The 20,179-nt window shown below is 37.1% G+C and overlaps 2 protein-coding genes, 1 long non-coding RNA gene and 1 other non-coding gene across 4 annotated transcripts; 3 read left to right on the top strand and 1 right to left on the bottom strand.

Moving 5' to 3' along the window:
* Positions 1 to 866: 866 nt before the first annotated feature.
* On the top strand, positions 867 to 7,127 carry bcl6b (BCL6B transcription repressor). Its single transcript, XM_026936247.3, has 12 exons — positions 867 to 1,005; positions 1,539 to 1,610; positions 1,707 to 1,927; positions 2,375 to 2,608; positions 2,860 to 3,027; positions 3,162 to 3,339; positions 3,575 to 3,795; positions 4,013 to 4,104; positions 4,252 to 4,407; positions 4,603 to 4,733; positions 5,293 to 5,430; positions 5,598 to 7,127. Exons 3-12 carry the CDS (start codon positions 1,710 to 1,712, stop codon positions 5,745 to 5,747), a joined length of 1,686 nt encoding a protein of 561 aa, XP_026792048.2. The 5' UTR covers positions 867 to 1,005; positions 1,539 to 1,610; positions 1,707 to 1,709; the 3' UTR covers positions 5,748 to 7,127.
* Positions 7,128 to 9,790: 2,663 nt separating this feature from the next.
* LOC113540062 (uncharacterized) lies at positions 9,791 to 14,579 on the top strand. Its single transcript, XR_003403993.3, has 4 exons — positions 9,791 to 10,050; positions 11,801 to 12,068; positions 14,119 to 14,311; positions 14,451 to 14,579. It is a non-coding gene; the product is annotated as an uncharacterized LOC113540062 (long non-coding RNA).
* On the bottom strand, positions 11,182 to 17,421 carry tmem88b (transmembrane protein 88 b). The gene is made up of 3 exons (XM_026936249.3): positions 16,982 to 17,421; positions 14,449 to 14,832; positions 11,182 to 12,044 (listed from the first exon to the last, which is right to left on the bottom strand). Exons 2-3 carry the CDS (start codon positions 14,824 to 14,826, stop codon positions 11,763 to 11,765), a joined length of 660 nt encoding a protein of 219 aa, XP_026792050.3. The 5' UTR covers positions 14,827 to 14,832; positions 16,982 to 17,421; the 3' UTR covers positions 11,182 to 11,762.
* Positions 17,422 to 19,593: 2,172 nt separating this feature from the next.
* Positions 19,594 to 19,783, top strand: LOC113540725 (U2 spliceosomal RNA). The gene has a single exon (XR_003404098.2). It is a non-coding gene; the product is annotated as a U2 spliceosomal RNA (small nuclear RNA).
* The last annotated feature ends 396 nt before the right edge of the window (positions 19,784 to 20,179 follow it).

Raw genomic sequence — 20,179 nt, 5'->3', positions numbered from 1 at the left:
CAGCTGTGAATTTTGCTAGTTAACTGCCACAAACGTTAATTTTAATCATGGATGGGATAAACATTGGTTTATGCGGGTGTTGATTATTTGGCTTATTTGGTTTATTTTTTTAAATATAAATGAATACAAGTGTTACTTACTTTGTTAATGTTATTTTGTTAATAACTGTTCAAACAATATGATATTGGTTTACTGGTCCATATATCTATCATAATACTGTGTTTGAATTGTAGGGCAGATTGAGGAATTGAGGAGTCTATAAAAATATTTTGGTCTTTTTGCTCCAGTTCCTGTGTCCTGGAGGGAGTCAAACAGGGCTGTGGAGGTTTGCTTTGGTTAAGTGAACTCCTGGACAGTGTTATTGGACCTTGTGACCTACTGACAATGCATGTGTGCCCACGCACAAGCACACAGGCACGCACTCATACACCCTGCTGTTTAGCCGCTCACGCGCTCTAACACATTTTCTGCATAAAGCCACCCACACAAATAAACAGGTAGGCTACAGATCCAAAACAGACAACCCCCTTTCCTGCCATCACTTTACACTAGAGGCAGGTAAAACAGAAAAGGCTCCAATAAACAACTATAAATACCTGATGCACGTTGGGGTCTGGTTTCTTTTCCTGTGGCTCTTCCACTGCATGCGTGGGCTGCCTGGGGAAAGGGAAACAAAGATCCAGAAAGGTATTACGTTTTTGCCCTGATTTGAGACCAGTTTTAGTGACTCTATTGTCATGGTTTAAAATCAGCATGTAAGGTTTGGGAAGCTGTTCCCAGGTCAGTGTAAATAGAATGCCTTCTACCAACACAGGAAATGAGCAGCCCAGCCGCATGGAACTTCCTGCATTACATTATAAAGGATCTCCTCCCTCCAGTTGCCCTGGCCAGTTGTAATAAACATCTGAGAAGAGAGCACAGAAGTCTGTGTGTGGTTTGGATTGGCAGTGGTAGAGAGGGGTCACAAAGACACGGTGGTGTTTGTTCTCGTCCCTGCTGGTCGGGGTGAGTTTACGATTAATGTATTTTTAAAAAAAAAAATTCCATTTTTTAATATCTTGGATTTGTGTAGTTCCATGAGTGTCTTTTGAATCCAAAACACTCCTTACAAAGAATGTTGAGAATTGCAACTTTTTTATTGAAAGGATAATTTCGTGCTTTTACATGAAGCTTCATGAAAGGTTTTAAGGGCCCTTCAGGTGTGGAGAGTCATTGCTGCTTTCAGAATGAATGCCAGACTGTCTAGTGGTACTGAATCCTGCATAATTCTTCAGTATTGGTTTATTTCATGATATGCTTTACAGTTTGTTTGTTTTTTCTATGAAAACCATGGGGTTTTCTAAGCTTTTAATGAGTGATTGACTTGCTGAAATTGTCAGTCATCAGTTATGTATCAATCTCATGTTCATTATATATAACAGAGTTCAATTGCACTTTTTAAAATTGTTGTATTAAAGAGCTCCATTTAAGTTGTTAGAGTTACCTGGATTAGGGAATGCACTGATTTAAGATTCAATGAATCGTCTCTCTATTTGCAGGTACGAGTAGGGAGCTGGTCTCCCCAAACAGATCCATCCAGAACTTTGTCTTCTGACCATTTCTAATACAGGGTAAGAAAGTCAAGTTTATTTATTCTCTGGAAATGTGCATAACTGTATAATCAGCCTGTTGTAAATTGACATTCTATACTTTTTTTCCTCTATTAGACAATGAGCAAATTGCAGCTGGCTATGGAGGATTATCAGGGATCCACCAGACGTGACTTGGTGGTGGAGGTGCAGGGATATGTTAAGGAGTTTACACGCCACTCCAATGATGTTCTGCTCAATTTAAATGAGTTACGGCATCGCAACATCCTGACTGATGCCACACTTCTGGTGGGCAGTGCCAGGCTGCACGCCCACTGTGCAGTGCTCATAGCATGCAGGTCAGTTTGCAGGCATTGCCAGGACACACAGGCCATTTGCTTTCTCTCATCCTCCCTCCCATCTTTCTTCCCTTTCCCACCCTCCTTCCTCTGCTGATCCTGTTTTCAGCAAAACGCCTTATTGTTTGAAGATGATCATGTCATTCTTTACTCTCCTGAGGCCATTTATATCTGAGCATATTTCCATCATCATTTTCTCCCCAAGTTTATTATGTTTTTTGAAGGAAATCTGTGTAGGCAACTTTCTGAATGTATTTCTCTTTCTTTTTTGCTTTTTAGTTTATTTGATATACTTGAATCTCAAATCCTGTAATCCAGGCTTGTTTATTTCTACTGATTTTCCTCCATGCTCTTTTTTTCAAGCTTTTCAATGCTCAAGTGCACTTTGTGTCTTTTTTTACCTATGATGATTTTTTGTCTTATTGCCTTGTGTCTCTTTCCTCTCAGTGGCTTCTTCTATTCCTTGTTCTCCCGCCACAAGACTAGTGCTGTGGGAGAAAGAGGGGTTTCCCTGTCTCTGCCAGAGGGGCTAGATGCGGGTAGTGTGGCATTGCTGCTGGACTTCATGTACACCTCCCGCCTTCCTCTCAGCCCTGGCACTGCTCCTGGTGTGCTCGCCGCTGCCACCTACCTGCAGATGGAGCATGTTGCTGACACCTGCCGAGCTTTTTTACAGAAGAGGTGAGACTTGGAGCTAGGTGCAGAGAGCTTACAGTTGCTCAGAACAGTATACAAAAAATAATACGTTTAACAATACTTAATTGTACTTAATAATGGTTCGGCTTGCAGCATATATGTATGTATTTAGTGATGCATAAAACACTGGAGTGCATATCACTGCCACATATAGATAACACCGTGGTATTCTCATGTCTGAGTTATGCTGTGTTTGCTGTAGACTATGGAAAGCTAAACCATTCTGTCCTTTGCAGTGAAAAAGTCTGTGTAAGCCCTCCTCTGGTGGACCTGGCATCCAGAAACACCCATGTGAGTTTCACAGTGAGCCCTGGTGGCAGATCACCCCCAGCCCATCCCTCTTTTTCCTCTTCCCCTTCTAGACCTGCAGTGGACATGGAGGAGCCCCGCCCTGCCCGAGCCAGGTGAGAGAGGGAGAAAGGGGGAGATAGCAAGTGAAATGGATGAACTATGTGAACAACCAATAATAACATCCTGTAGCTGAAATTCACATTTGGTATATTATACTTATCAACACATACTGTTGGCTCCTGTGTAGGGTTCCTGGAGAGAGCTCGTCCTCAGTAGAGCCAGTGACATGGCAAAGTCCTGCTCCCAGCTCTGAATCATCAGCCCTATCTCCAAACACTCCATCTCCAGGCAGTCCCTGTCAGTCCAGAGGTCAGCCTAACTCACCGGCTGAGTCCAGTGGTTGTAGTGTTTCCCCTAAACTAAAGGTATGTTGACATTGTGTGTGAGGGTTTATATGTGGCCATGTAACTGTGTCTAGCTCATATATTTAGCCAAATATTTTCTATAGTATAATGGATAATTTTATATTCAAAGAGTAAAAGGGCTAAATGTTTTTTGTGTACTGAAGCTATGGGAAGGTATAGGCATAGCATTAGCTATGGAATGATAATATGTGTGTGTGTGTGTGTGTGTGTGTGTGTGTGTGTGATTTCTTTACAGCCACGTTCTGAATCCAGACCTACCCCTGACCCTAAGGCCTGTAACTGGAAGAAATACAAATATATTGTCTTGAACCCTCTCTGTGCTACACCCATTAAAGAGGAAGGTCCAGGGGAGGAGCCGCACACTTTTGACCACTCCTCCTCTAGTGATAGGGCAGACGTAACACCCAAACTGTCCGATGAGGCATGGTCAACTGCTGGACATGGGCTGAATGATATGTAGGTTCAATTAAGTGATGGAATTCACAACACATCTATTCATATTTATACATATTACAGTCATCTTTAATAGATGTAATGTTAGAGTCCCATATGGAATATTTAATAATTGAAAAATAAATCCCATAAGATTCTATGTTATTGCTCATAATAATATATTAATAAGATCCAAAAGAGAAAATATATATTTGACAAACCAAATTTGTTTTTTCTTCAGACAAACGCCCTTCACAGCCTACCATGGACTCTCACCACACACAGCAGACACATACAAGGGACCACCAGCAGCTGTTGCCCGGGATAACAGAGGTCAGGATAGTCTTTATTTCAATTTTTAAAAAAAAAAAAATTAATGCTTGCTAAACTGAAACTTAAAAGGATTTTGTCATGGGTGTATTGATTATATATGGTTCATGTTTAAAAATAACAATTTCTGGGACCTATCTTTGCTCCTAGACCTCTGCTCTCTGTATCAGCGCCCATGTCCCCCTGTGTTAGATGGCACCAAACAGAATGCCCATCCTTTTGGGAAGCTTCCAGTCAAGCTTGAGAATCACTCCCCAGTGATTTGTTATTCAGGAAATCAAGGGAGCACAAAGCCTATCTGCTCAGGTAAGGTGGTTACTTCCCAGACAAGCTCAATTAATACAATATTATAAAGACACTTTTACTTGTACATTTACATATATGGCATTTAGCAGATGCCTTTATCCAGAGTAACTTGCAGAAGATAATTGTCACATTTTCACATATAAACTCTCAAGTATTTCACTTAAGCTGTACTGCCTCTCCTGTATGTTTCTATAGGAGAAAAGCCATATCGCTGTAATGTGTGTGGGGCGCAGTTTAATCGTCCGGCCAATTTGAAGACCCACTCCCGCATTCACTCAGGAGAGAAGCCGTATCGCTGTGACACCTGTGGTGCTCGATTTGTCCAGGTGATGAACAAGACTCGTCTGCAACACAGTGGTTTAAATAAGTTTCAAATAAGTTTAATCTGTAATTTTATCACTTCCCTGTCCCAATATCACTAAAACAGTAATATACATATGCATATATGATAATATTTATACTGGTACTGGTTTTACTTAATTGCCAAGCTTTGACTGAAGTAAGTGTGCTACAGTGGGCAGGTCAGTGTGCTATTTGTGATATAGCATTATGGAAATTAATTACCATGATGTACATATATGATGGACATATTCACAATATCCTATTGTACCCTGGCAAGTTTTAGGGCAAGGTATAATATCTTCTAGTATTCCAATGAAGTTTAAATACTCAAATAATGCATTATATAAACAACTATTATTAAACCTTTTTTGTATGTATTATGCTTCATTATTAAATCATTATGGACGTCAATTACAATGATGTACATACAGAAACAGTACACGAGAGAGAACTCAAGCACAAAGCCATAGAGATTCTTTTTAAAACTTGTACTATGCATACAGTATGTACCCAGATCATTTACAGTTGTGTGTGTTTGTGTAGGTGGCTCACCTGCGTGCCCATGTTCTGATCCACACTGGGGAGAAGCCGTACCCATGTCACACCTGTGGAACACGTTTCCGTCACCTGCAGACGCTGAAGAGCCACCTGCGCATTCATACAGGGGAGAAACCATACAGCGTGAGTATTACCTAACTCACAGAGTCATATTTAAAGCAAAATATGTTGCACTATTTGTAAAATTATCAGCTGTATTGTATGAGGTTACCAAGGAAGTAAAAATATAATAACATAATAAATCTATTGTCATTATTTCTCCATTGTTTCCTTCCCTCCATCTGTGCCAGTGTGAGAAGTGTGATCTGCGTTTCCGTCATAAGAGCCAGCTGAGGCTACATCTGAGGCAGAAGCATGGCGCTGTTACCAACACCAAGATCCGCTATAAAGTCCTGGCCGACCCATACCAGCCTGGACCAGCCATACTGCAGGCCTCCTGAAGGATCTAATACAATACTCACCCGTTTTACAATGTCCTGTTGTACCCTGGAAAGGTTTAGGGTCTGATATAATCTCTTCTAGTATTCCAATTAAGTTTATTATACTCACATAATTCCCAGGTTAGCACTCTGTAACTTCTGATATTGGCAAAGGCTTACAAAATTGCTCCATATGAAGAGAAAGGCATGGAAACTACTACTAGGCTTTTATGCTTGTTTTACAAAATGAGGTGGAGTGTTGCATTCCTGGAAAGCATATATACATCAGAACAGACAAACACCTTCCAGAAATGCTGTTCTCCTGCACTAGACGTGCTGACTTTTATTAATTATCATGCTTTTCTACTTTATTATTTATTTGCCTGGCTCAGCGTTCTCTTTCTCACTTGGTTTTTAAATATATATATATTTGGAAAAAGACAGGGACAGCACATTTTAAAAAAAGAACAAAAATGATAGAAATATTAGTTTCTGATACATCTCTCAAAAAATTATTAAATTAATATTACTGTTAATCAACAGTAAACTTCCAGTTATCTACAGCTGTCTCTTGGAGTAACATAACTATGAGTAATATTTCATTTCAGTAGATACTAATTCCTAAAGCAATGTAAATGGTTTGTGGAGGGGTGTGTTAGGAGTTTAGATGCATAACAAAGAAGTACAAGTAAAGTTGGGTAAGAAATGAATATCATTTTTTTAAAAAATGGGTGAGATCTTGAAAAGCGAATTGATGGAAAGGAAAAGTGTGATGAAGCGATGTGTATGTTTGAGAAGGATAAAGAAAGAGAGTTTGATTGAGATAATGTGAAATTGTATCATTTTGTCTGTGAAGTGGAAGAACGTCTATGCAAGTAGGAAAAGCTATGCTTATGGGAATTAGTCATATTTGGATTCATATTTGGTATAGACTCGTTTGTTTTCTTTTTCTTTTTGAGTAAGAGAACAATTTTTGGTTGGCTGTATCTCAGTAAATCAGTGGCTGTCATGTTCTCATACTTAGTGCATGTGAGAATGACAGCCTAAACATGTAATTTTCTAGTTACTTACGCACTAACAATTCTTTTGCCCTACTAATCTAAAAAGGCCTGGAGCCTATTTATTTAGTAACTCTACTATTACTATAAATGCTGTCTTGAATCCTGGATTTGGTAGGAACTATAATTTTGATTGAAGGAAACGTATATTTTGTTGATGGTGTTGATAGTCTAGGAGTCCAAGCAGGCCAAGGACTCAAATAAGCCAGACAGAATAAATGTAAAGGTTGATGCTGTGGATGAAGATATTATTGAGTTTGTCAAATCTAAAGTTCTTTTGCTGGACAAAGACAAGACTTATTTTATATAAATTAAAACTAAATTAATTTCTTTTAATTGGAAATATAGTGTCTGTGGTTATTGTGTGTGTGTGATCATTGTGTTTTTATGAGAATCAAAAAATTTCCATGCAAGAATTTTCTGAAATGGTATTAATAACATACTTCAGCAAATAAAGTAATGTATATTTTTTTTCAGTAGAAAACAAGGATCCAAGGATAACATGTTTTATGCAAACTATCAAGGGCCAAGGTCAAGTTTTAAGTCATGCCTCTTTATCTCTGAACCTAAAATGCTTCTCCTCCTCATCCTTCCTTCCTCTGGTTAGCTCATGTGTGCACTACTAATCCAAAATGACTCATTTGGGTTTAGAGTGCGTAGGTTCTCTGCGGGTGGTGCTAGAGCAAGAACAATCAAAGGGGTGGGGGGTGGGGTTGACTGTTTCCAATGTTAAACTAAAGTGGGGTGCCCATAGGTTTTCACTGAGTCAATGGGTTTACCTGGGATTGGAATTTTCTAAAAAAAAAAAAAAGCCACTCTCTAGTCAGTTTAAAAGGTGACTGTTCTGCATACATTGTATATCTGCACATTGTTTTATATATCATATTGTCTTCCCGAAGGGCAGACTCCACATCTACTAAGCTTATTATCTTTTTTTTTTTTTTTAAAGTAAATAAATGCTAAACGCTCGTTCATGTGCACTTGTGACCCAGGGCTATATCAAGGTTTGGTAGTCCTTGTTTAAACCTTCAAGAAATACAAGTTCATGGTAAAAATGTCTTGCTTTGGATTACTTTATTAATCTTGTACAAAATAAAGGCAGATGGACAGTGATCCAACTCATCTGAGTATTATGAATAAATTAAAACAGAAAAAGATTTGCCCCAGAAGAACAGATGGACATTTAAATATGTAAGGAATTTAATGAACAAATAAATCAATGACTACTAAATTAAAATCAAAGTTTACAACCATTTCAAAGTAAGGGTTATAATTAATTTTATCAGATGGTTTTAAAAATAGAGTGAGCATGTTTAAGAAACACTAGATATGTAAAACTATATTTACACAACTTCTCTGCTGCTTTTCACTGAACTCAATCAGGGCACTCCAATGTAGTTTTCCTACTGCCCTCTTAATTCATTAATGATATCACCTTTTGATGTTTCCATGCTAATATCCCTAAGTACAGTTAATATTGTACATCTGATGAGGCATTCTTAGCCTGCTGCTGACCTTAGATAAGAATAAATTCCTTCTAAAATCCCCTTTCTTCTCAAGTCACAGTTATAGGGACAATGTACGCTACAGTAAGCTGCAGTCCAGAGAACTGGGCAGAGTTCCTTCAATTGTTTCTCTTGGCTGAAAGATAGAAGTACAGTCATGTTGTCTGACAGAAGAATAGTCATATTGTCTGGTAGCTGTCTGATTACAGGTCAGTTTTTCCATAAATGCCACTCTTATTTACTAAAGCTAAGACCTTGCAGTGATTGTTACATTTGTTGGCCAATGGGTGAATCTCTATTTTTGTGGTTCAGCTAAGGAATTTCACAATCAAAATGTCTTTGTGTGGGGTTGAGCTTTTTTTCTTGAAGCTTTCTTTGTTGAAGCCCTTTCACACATTTACATTTATTCATTTAACAGATGCATCTTTCACTGAACTCTGTACAACAGCAAAGACCTTGTATCCGTGTAGATTAGCAGATGTCAGAACCATATCTCTGCAAATTTTAAACCAATTAGACACCAAAACTAATTAGACTCTGAACGGCATCTCCATGGTGGTTTTGGTATCTGTGGTTTGTCCCTGTTTTCTGTAAGTGTCTCCCAGACAGGGGAATCATACACTATTTTTTTTTTTAACCATCACCTCATCACACCTTGGCATAATCTCTCAACTTCCTCTCTCTAAGACACCAAACTGCATTCTACACTCTGTATAGATTTACAGGCTCTATAAATGACTAAATGAAAATACCTATTAATAAGGGTGTCAGGGTGGATTTCTAAATACTCTTTAATATTATCTCTAATATGTGGATCAACATTTCATACTCGGTTTCAGCTTCACTTGCACACAGATCTCTGTTAATACTGCTGGTGGATTAATCTGAAAAACCCTAATATCCTGCTTCTAATAGCACAGATCAATTACCAATTTTCATAACCTCTTTAATGACTATTGTGCTATTAAGCTAATTTATCATTAGATATACATTAATTATTTATTAAATAAAATATCACATACCACAAAAGGTCTAGAGGGTCACCTGCCTTGGCTCCCAGATATTTGGACTTATACACTGATATATCTGAGTCTTCAAGCTGTTTATCTGACTCTCCCATCTGGTCTCACCCCAGGGTTACATTCCCCCACTGCTGCTGCAGCCCTAATGTGCTTCTGAGATGAAATTGTGTGGATTCTGCACAGTTACAGTTAATTATACATTTTGCTAAACGTCTTTGAAGGAAAACTCAGTCATTCATAAAAATTAAAAATGCACTGAGAATCAAATTATTATTCAGTGTGAATTTTACCATACATAGAAATAGAGTGAAATGCACTCCAACATTCTGTTCAATAAAATATAGCCTAATAATATTTAGTTAAAACCATTATAACGAATCATACTGCATTTTCGCTTGTCTTTGATTAATAATCATTTTGACCACACGCAAATTTCAGACATAACCTTTGACCTTTTAGAGACTGTGCCCGCCCTCACAACCCCCAATCATTCCACTTGAGTAGCAGGTGATGTCACTGAGGCATCCTTTTTATTTTGAAAAAAACCTCTTTTAAATATGCGAGTCTGTAATTATATACATCTAGTAGTTCGTGCGTGTAATCCAAGTTTATAATAACGTTTATAGCTCAATGCAAAAAAAAAAAGAAGCGGTTTTAAGTAAATCTCCAACCTACAGACGACCAGCTAAACGAGGCTGCTGGATAACGCTAATGAGCTGGAAGAGAGTGTGTGGCTAAAGTAGGCCTATATGTTTTTATTTATTTATTTATTGAAGTATGAATGACTAATTACAAAGCTGATATTTAACCTTTCCTCCTTCACCCTTCTTAATTTGCAGATAGCAGTATTTTGTGGGTTTTTGTTTATAACTGCTTGAAGGATGTTAGGAAGTTAGGAGCTTGGGGGTCTGTAGCTCGTGTTAGTAAGAACAGTTGTGTTCCTAATTGTGTGTATGGTTGTGTAAGCAAGCAGTAACCACGTGCGCACAAAATCCCTCACATTTATACAAATCCCTGTACAGGTTAAACACTGATGCTCCCTAGAAAGTTTATATATATATATATATATATATATATATATATATATATATATATATATATATATATATATATATATATATATATATAATAATTTTCCTTATATACACATACTGTATGTAAGGGAAGATAATCCCCCAGGTGAAAATGATAATATACTGCTGTACTATGAGTGAAACAATAGAGGGCTCCACTAGGTCACTTTACAAACAGGTCACAGTAGTTTTGATTCCATCACTTATAAGCTACTACTATGGTTTTATAATGGGTAAGCTTTATTTCTTCACAGAATTCTTTTTCTAAAATTATGGACAAGCACGTAACATTGCAAGTATTAGTCTAATCCCTCATTTGTCCTACCTTGAGCTCAGGCATGCAAATACACTGCATTCAAGCACACAGTTAGACAGGTTAACTATTGTTAAAAAACAATTTCTAACTTACACAGGTTTATTTAGTGTATATGAGTGTAAGTCAAAAAGTTTTTATGTTTTGAATGAATAGCAAAACTAAATTAGATTTCCAGAACACAAATAATAATAATAAAAAAAGATTATTTATAAATAGAAATACATGACTACACTGAATGATCTGAATGATGGACTATTCAAGATATGAAAACAATTTACTGCAAACATCAGAACATATCATGCCAGCTGTTGAGGTTAAGGCTTTTCTAAATGAGTAGAACTGACTATAATAAACTTTGTTGATAATTCTTCTGCTGTGCTGCAAACACATTGTCTAGGAGAAAAACATCCTATCACAATGCTACAGAATGTAGAGGATAAAAACACATAGCAGGTGCAAACAAAGGGGAAGGATCAGACAGTTCACTATCCAGAAATTAATATTTTTAATAGAAGGAGTAATATGGCCATATGCATATAAAATGTTTTATTTTATGGCTATCATTTATGGAGTGACAAATAGTCCAGCTTTAGTTAGGAAAAAAAAAAATCCAGTGTTTTCATGATAAAAGTACAAGTTTACAAAAGTCTCGTTGGCTTTCAGTATGAACTCGTAAATTGCTGATAGCTCAGCAACAACCCTGGTTTATATAACAGTGCTGGTGTACATGAGTAGATTTGAATATAAACTAGAAAAATATGTGATCTATTTGTTATACAGTATGTAAGGTATCAACTCCTCTTTTCTTCTTGTTGATCCTTTTTGTATACCTTCCTCATTTTTCCTTTTCCATACACTTTTCTTTCATACACTTTAGTTAATGCATCCTAAATAGTTGCTGAATTTGGTTCACTTTTGACAGAATTTGTTAGATGTTTGCTTTATTTTACACTTCGAGGACCCACACATGGCTATGAGATGTACATTTGTAACAGATGTAGTTTTTTAATTAAACATATTGCAAATGACAAATTCACTGAGACCCATTATCGAGTTCCAGTGTCATACCCACACTTTTCCCTTCTTTCTGTCTTGACCAGCATCTTGTCCACAGCAGCCTCCTCCCAGGCCATGGTGGTATGTGGCAGGCAGGTTTTTGTAGACAGCGCGACTGTAAGGGATGAAACAGAGGCTGAGCTGCAGGAGACGAGCCAATCTGCAATAGGCAGCCAACGCCAGAACAAGCAGTGGAGTGACAAGCAGGAAGCCCACGATTAACATAGCCACACAGCCTCCGTCACTCAGCAGGCCCGAACAATAGGGTGATGTATCATTTGGACGCACCTTAGAAAGCGAGAGTGTGATCATGTAAGTGAAGCCGACAAATTAAACTTGAACAGAGGAAATGTCATTAAAATATTTTGTCTGATTTAGACCAATCAGATGCAATTAAGTATTACATAATAAGTGTGGTATCATTTTTTTTAATCATTCACATATATAAGTTTATAATACTTTGCTTAATAATCTTTTAGGAATATACACTAGCCCTTTTGCTCAAACACACACACACACATTTGAACCTCTTCTTCACTAGCAATATTCATACAACCTTATCACACTGCATATAAGAGGTTTGGATGATATTTTCCTGCTATGACCACATCACACTGTTTGGTGCATTTTGGATTTATATTAGATTCGGTGAATAGTGGGGCTTGGCGTTTGACTGGGAGGAGATAACACAGAATGTTTTCAGAGAAGTTAGGGGATGAGGTACTGCTGAAAGAATGTGCTTTGAAGTGCAGACAGACGAAGAACAGACACATGGGGCTCAAATATCTGCTGCATTATTACAGTACATGCACACTGACACGCTGGCTGTAAAAGACATCACTGAGCATTTGTGCGCTATAAACATGTAAAGCAGTTCTAAGTTGCCATTTAGGCTTCTCTTTTTAACCGGAAAGTTTACAGTCTGTTTTTTGACAAAAAAAGAAAAAAATCTATGGAATTGCTATTTATTATGTAAAGTGTCTAAACATGGGAATCTAGTATCTGTATAATTTAGCAGAAGTTGGATGTCATAATAATATATATATATTGATACACTGTGACTGACTGAAGAGGTTTAGTGTAAAAATGGGAGAGAAAACCTGACAACTTTCCCCCAAATGCCTTTGGTATGTCCCTCTGAAGGGGCGAACTGAACAGAGAAGGCTAAGCAGAGAATGTAGGGTGGTCAGGGCAGGAGGTGAGCTGATAAGACTTCTACAAACCCAGCTGTGAGCTGGTGCCATGAAGATCCTTGTAAATCAGACTAGGTTTGAATCTTTATAGTAATCCTATCCTGCTGTACTGTAATTTGTCAGCCTAAAAAGTAGGTTTTGATCTGGTGTGATTTGACATTTCTGATTCTGATTGCATGCCGGAAAGCTGGATAAGTCAGTCATCATATCTGTATAGAAAACACCACACATTTCCCATCACATTTAAGTCTGAATTCTTTTTTTTTTTTTTTTAAGAATGGCAATGAAAAGAATGTGGATTAGTGGCAGTACACAGTGACACTGTGATGGTGTGAAGGGCAGAATATTGTGTCTGATTATTAATATATTACTAGGAATGTTGTCTAAAATTTAAAGGGTTTCAGGTTGATATTTATTTTCTTTTAATTTGCTATGTCCATGCTCATTTTTGACTCATTTTTCTGTGCAGAAAAATCACATTTTCTGTCCGTTTTTCAAAAAATGTACTGATACGTTTTTAGCATTCATAACTCATGTCACAGTAACACCGAAGTCAGTACTAAGCACTGAAATAAGAAACATGACACTTTCATTTTGTTTTTCATTTTTGCCCCCTAGTATTATGTGCAAATATATGGGCAATCATTTGTTAGAACCTTTGCACATTTGAGTAAAAGGGCACTTGTATGAGGAAATAAATAAAATGGGACCAGAAGAGGGAAATGGAACACCATCTCCAACAAAGCTTTCTGCTTTCAATGTACAGTAGAGGCTTTTAAATTTAGGTTGGTTCTGAGGGTGGCCTGCTTTCAGTCTCTGCCTCTCCCTCATTTTGTAAAAGGTTTTCTTTTTTGTTTAATTCCTTCACTAATCTGTTGTCCTGAAACCACAAATTGGTTGGCTTAGTAAGGGGACAATTGTAAAGATGTGGTAACCTGAGTGGAGGAAAAATGAATCTCTGGGTTGACCTTTACTGACTTTAAGTACCGGTGATACCAAAGACACAGAGGCAAAATGCAAGCTTCTAAAGATAATGTTGCCAGCTGTATGTGAGTGTTTTATTCTCGTAAACAGACTTGTTAGGGTGGAAAGAGTTAAGGACTCTTTGGCTGAATATGGCTGTTTGAAATGTTATGTCTCTTATTTGGTTACTTGTTTGTCTATCTAAGAGTGGATCACTTGGTCATTGGAGCCCTTGAAGAGTCTGCAGTGGGCTCCTGGGATGATGTGAACTCTCCTGACCTCACTAATGCTCCTGTTTAAACATCTGAGAAATACCAGAGATTAAGAGATTATGTACCAGAAAGGAGAGAAAGACCACACATCTTCCTGATTTCTGTGGTTAACATTTGTCATGATTGGGTATGGTTATCTAAATTTCACACATTTTCAGTTCAACTTATTATTTTGCAGTAATATTCTTTTTAAATACATTTTATTGTGATGTTTATCATTTATTCTAATGTTTTCTGCCGCATGATGTATTGTTAAATACTTACAGTGGAGTGGCACATAAATCCAAACACCACCATAACTATGACAGGAGTGAGGATCAGGCCAAACACCAAAGCAGCCAGGAACACGTTAATAGTAGCTATCACCAGGTTCTGGGCTGTTACAAGTACTGAACATGCCCAACAGTCCAGAGAGCCCCTCAGCTCAAGGGGAGCCTCACCACCTCCAGCCACTGGTGCAGAATATGGCGGAGGCACCACCACCCCGGAGCTGCTGATGGGAGTCCCAGCTAGAGATATGGAGGCTGTGGAGCCGCTGTGCTGGAGATGAACCTGCTGGTGGTGGTGGTTTAGTGGGAGCTCCTCAGAGAGGTCAAGTGCCTGGTGATGAGCTCCCTTCTCTAGGGTGCCAGTCATACTCATGGTGACCTGCAAAGAAGGAATCAGTGCAGTTGCTGTTATTATTGAGGTTTCCATTTTTTAGTTTATTCTTTAAGAAATTTAACTTTTTGTAGGGTATGATTTTTTTTTTTTCTTTTTTTTATGGATACATTACTCAATGTGGCATGATGGAACATTATGTCTGTTCCTTTCTTTTTCTTATGTTGGTTCACTTAAATATCTATTTCTACTTTGCCTCACCCAAGGAAGAAATTAGTTATAATTGACAAGGTGTTAAAATGAGTCAGAATGATTCATATATTCATAATTCTTTTGAAAATATGTTTTTTTTTTCAAATTAGGTTAATTATATGTTTTTCAGTATAATTACATAAAACTGTAACTGGAATTGCTATTATTCCATGGAGATCCATAAATAATCCATAAATAATTCCATATATATATATATATATATATATATATCTTATCACAAGTAGACTGTTTTTAATGTACAGTGTAGTGGTGTAAAAATTTTGCCTAGCTTCCTTCTTTGAGCCAATAAGTATATGTCAAATTTATAAGCAGGACGTAATATTGGACATTATAATTTTTCTGCTTACGTGATGTTTAAAGTACTTAGTTGTGCAGAAGCCATTATAATTTAATATTTAATACTTACCTAATATTTATATACTTTTTTCATTAGTTTGAGTAATTACCCAGAGTCTGATTTGAACCTGGATTTATATGTACTGTTGATTTGTAGAATTCAGTTGAAAGCTAGTGTAAATCATTGTAGAGATGTGTGTCTGCCCTGATGGACTCGCCTTTAACTTGCATCGTCTTATGATGCAAGTTAAAGGCGAGTCCATCAGGGCAGACACACATCTCTACAATGATTTACACTAGCTTTCAATTTCTATATAAATATAAATTATATAGAAAATAAAAATATAAATTTCTGCAGGAGATCAATGTAAATATACTTGCACTGTCAGTTTTTCAGACACAGATTAGACATAAGAAAAAAAATTAAAGAATCTTAAATGACAATTGAACGCAGCACCAGGCATAATTCTAAAATGCCTGAGGGCTTGTCATACCCGGAATACAGTTAGTCTGAAATTAATTCTTTTGTGGAGAAATGTCTTCTAGTGGAATATTATGAAAAACTCTCAGTAGTGAAGGGACATGATCATATCTGCACACAATCATCCAGTCAGTCAATGGCAGGCTGAGGTTTACCTCCTGAGAAAAAATTGCACTTAACTTAGTCTCTTCTTTAGTGATAAATAAAAAGCCGCAAGCAGGAGTACTGTGATACCTTAAAGAGGTAAAGTACAAGTAAGGAAGCTTTAAAGATCCATAAATAATTCCGTACAAAGGATTTCCTGCTGTTGTGTTTTTTTGGATGTTGGCAAACTTTATCAGAATGTATGTAGCAGGAAGTGCCAATTGGAATCTAAAAACAATATTTTGTACTTTTTTTTTTTTTTTTTTTTTTTAATCTGCATTCCTGTTCCCTGCATTCATGTCTGCCTTTCTGGGAACCGCACAATTGAATTTTTTCTTTTTTTTTTTTTTTGGAATAAACATTCACATGATTTGTGAGAGGTTTAATGGGAGGCAAATGGTCATGCTTTGTTATTTGATGCTACAGTAAACTTACTTGGCCTTCAACACTTCTGCAGTTTTCCCACACACTGGATAATATAACATTAAACCTGCCTAGGTTTTGTAGATCAATAATGGTAATGTTTTTCATTGTCATCCTTCAATTTTCATTCTCTGAAAGCTTTGTGTATTGCACTAATTGGCAGTAATTTCCAAAAGTGCAGCACTATAAGGCATTGAGAATTACAGATTTCAAACTTAATGTACATTATATAGACTCTAGAATAGTTTTATAGTGTTGCTGATTCTTTTTTTTTTTTTTTTTTTTTTTTTTTTTTTTTTTTTTTTTTTATAAAGATTTCAGCTCTGTTTCAGACCTTGTACTAACTTGCCCAAAGTACATAGGTCTACTACTTATTTTAAGACTTACATATGTCTGTTCAAAAGTTTTCATCTTTATAAGTGAAATTGACCCCTAAAACTTCTGGTCTGGTAGTGTGAATACTTCACATTCCATGAGAATTAGATCAGATAGGTGGCCATCGCCTGCACTTCATCATGTTCCTCCTCTGCAAGCACTCACCGTGTGGTATGGGGTGTAGTTGTCCTCTTCTAGTTCTTTTGGTTTGTTCAGTAGAGATTTCTTTAAGTAAATCCTTGTTTATAGTCCAGTGTTTAAAGATAATCCCAAAACATTGCCAAGCCTTTCTGCAATGTCTTACTGGAAATATTTGGATCAAAGTGGTTTCATAAATGCTAATTTGCAATTGGGAAAAAAAAATCTTCAGTTTTGCTCTGCTTGCTGAAGTTTCAGGTATATAGCCTTATACAGTTATGCAGTTCCTGGTTCTTTTGCTAATATAAAGTAGCAAAGCATCAGTCTCTTAAATCATTAAAATCTCTCAGCTTCTCCTCTCCCTCACCTCAAAGTGGATTGAAAGCTGTATGTGGTCAGTTGGGGAGATATACTGATGCCTTTTCCTTGCCCCTCAGCTTGCCTTCCCTGGTAAGACCACCTCCTCCTGTTCTTACAAGTGTTAGCCTGTTGTGTGTCTTGGGACAGATTGTTTATTTAAAGAGCTCAGGGCAGGACTTTTTAATTACTACTGAATGACTTAGATAAGTCAATATGATATATATAAACAGTCCACACATCTCTACAACATATTGTAGAAAAGTTTTTACAAATACTTACCTAACGATCCTATACTTTTTTCATTAGTTTGAGTAATTACTCATAGTCTGATTTGAACCTGGATTTATATGTACTGTTGATTTGTAGAATTCAGTTGAAAGCTAGTGTAAATCATTGTAGAGGTGTGTGTCTGCCCTGATGGACTCGCCTTTAACTTGCATCATAAGACCATAAATTTCTGCAGGAGATAAATGTAAATATACTTACACTGTTGATGTTTTGATTGTTCCTGACTGCCAGACAGATTGTTTTATTCACATAAGAGAAGTATCAGGAATAATAAGATTCTAAGGTTATTCCTAAGGGGAGTCCATCTGATCTTGGGATCATCCCCTTCTTAAAATGTTTTATTATATATTTCTTTAGTTCTTAACTTGTAAAATTCTGGGTTAAACTAGCACTCTCACCATCCACTGTTTTTAAAATCAGTAAAATCAGATCCCACTACTCAAAATTTTAAAGTAACTATTTTTTGCAATCCCAGCATGTCTTTTTTTTCATTATTTTTTCCTCCGTTTTACCTATTTTCCTAAAAAAAAAAAAGTCTTTGTCCCACATGTGTGTTATAAAGGTCTTGGGGGTCTGCCATTGGCTGTACTGCTCCCTGTACTCTCTAACCACCCCTCCTCTTGTAATAGGGAACAGTTCAGCTTCCACAGCTCTCCACCTACAGTCTCACCAGTGGGGGAGAAAGAGTGCAGGACTGTGATCTAAAAAGAAAACTGACTAAACCCTGCAATAAAACCAATGTTTTATGTAGTTTAACATCTTCACCAACACTTCTCCTATCCTTCTTTGTTAACACATTGTTCAAATCTCCTGTTAGCACTAGACAAACTCTGCCTAGCATCTGGGATTGCAAGTCTTTTAAAAGGCTGTACCTGTTTTGTTTGTCAGTAAAACTATGCCCATTGAGTATATTAAAATCCTTATTTAAAAAAAAAAATCAGTTTTGTAAAAGTAAAAGACCATCCCTCACCACTGTGCTGTCTTTCACCAGAATACTGGGCTTTTTGATTAAAATGGCCTCTCTGTCCACCCTGTTAAATTTAGAGCCACTCAAAAGTGAAGAGCCATGACTCCACATCTATCTTTCAATAAAAAGTCTGACTTAAAAATACTTAAAAGTATGAAACTCACTGTGCTCTATTAACTGACTTCACACTTCTTACATAAATTGTAGAGATTGTGAGAATCATGTTTAAAGAGAGGCATGCAAGATGTTTAAAGGAAAGTTCCCCTTTAAAAGGGCTCTAAGATAAAAAAAAAAAATGTTAAAAAAAACATGGCTCTCACAAGTTATCTATTTCTTTTGACATTTGCTCTTTCTTTACCCCATTACCCCAATCCAATCTTCAATTCCCCAAGGTTAAAGGGTCCCTCTGATGGGTTTGCTATTTCAAAGGCCCAGGGCCCTCTTAAGTTATTTTGGATGTATGTCTGATGATGTTGAAACATCCGTCAGTTTCTTGGCCGATGAGATTAATTCTCCTCTAATATGTCCCACAATCGCTCTGTTCATGTTTCCTTTGATGATGTGTAATGTGTCAGTACTTTTCGCAGAGAAGCAGCCATGTATTATGATACTGCCATGGACCTGGCCATGAAGCTGCTTATCGGTCAATTGTCCAATTACTTTTGAGCCTGTGGAAAATGGGGCGACTCTGTAAAAAATGGCTGTAATGCCTAAACGGTTAATGCAATATTTTTTGTTAAACCACTTGAGTTAAAGCTGAAAGTCTACAATCTTGATTGCTTCATTTCAAACCCATTGTATTGGTGTACTTAGGCCAAATTACCAAAATTGTCACTGGCCAAATACTTATGGACCTGAGTGTATGTGTCGGTTTGTGGTTGCGTAAGATTTTAATATAAAATATCAAAGGTTTTTTTTTTTTTTTTTAGCATAAACACAAATTACTTGTGTGTTTTATTGTGTATGCAGTCCTCGTGTGTTGTGTAGTGATTGATGTCCCTCCTCGTTGATTGTGAGCTGAAGTATCGCTTCTCGGCCTTTTGGCTAAGATCAAGTGTAGTATCTGTTCTTATCAGTTTAATATCTGATACGTCTCCGACCCGGGGACCATATATTACATTGATTTCTGGAGCAGGGAGATGGAGATGGGCTTGCTCCGTCCACTCCACGCATCGACCCGGTATTGCAGTACTTCCGGGAACGGTGCACCCCCTTTATACAGTGAAAGATTTTAAAACCCGTTTTTAATATAAAGAGTTACTGCAGGAAAGAGCTTTTCTGATCAGATTATGTTCGTAGTGTGTAGCCTGGACCGCCATTTTTTTTACATTAACATGAATTTTATAGTGTTTGTTTCTTTTTTGTGTTTACTGCCAGTAGAAACAGCTACGAAAATCGCTTTAACAAGAATATCAGTAACACATGTGTATGACATTAAGGATGCAGAGTGAGCTCTCCTTGTGTTTTATTTCCCGAAGTGGTCGGTTTTTATTTCAGGTCAGTGTTTAATGTATTGATGAGAAAACCTAGTGAAAGATCAGACTCCCTTCTCATGGATCGACTGAACTGAATGATCAAGTCAAACTAAAGGAGGAAAGAAACTACTTCTG

This window comes from Pangasianodon hypophthalmus, chromosome 4 (assembly GCF_027358585.1).
Source record: "Pangasianodon hypophthalmus isolate fPanHyp1 chromosome 4, fPanHyp1.pri, whole genome shotgun sequence".
In the NCBI taxonomy this organism is placed as follows: Eukaryota; Metazoa; Chordata; class Actinopteri; order Siluriformes; family Pangasiidae; genus Pangasianodon; species Pangasianodon hypophthalmus.
This window is presented reverse-complemented; position numbering and strand designations above follow the sequence as displayed.

Excerpts from the sequence above, each read along its gene's own strand:
- bcl6b (XM_026936247.3), top strand. The coding sequence starts at position 1,710 with ATGAGCAAATTGCAGCTGGCTATGGAGGATTATCAGGGATCCACCAGA. Across the intron at positions 3,340-3,574 it reads GTGTTTCCCCTAAACTAAAG|CCACGTTCTGAATCCAGACC; the intron begins GTATGTTGACAT and ends ATTTCTTTACAG. Across the intron at positions 4,734-5,292 it reads GTGGTGCTCGATTTGTCCAG|GTGGCTCACCTGCGTGCCCA; the intron begins GTGATGAACAAG and ends GTGTTTGTGTAG.
- tmem88b (XM_026936249.3), bottom strand. The coding sequence starts at position 14,826 with ATGAGTATGACTGGCACCCTAGAGAAGGGAGCTCATCACCAGGCACTT. Across the intron at positions 12,045-14,448 it reads GATTTATGTGCCACTCCACT|GTGCGTCCAAATGATACATC; the intron begins GTAAGTATTTAA and ends TCGCTTTCTAAG.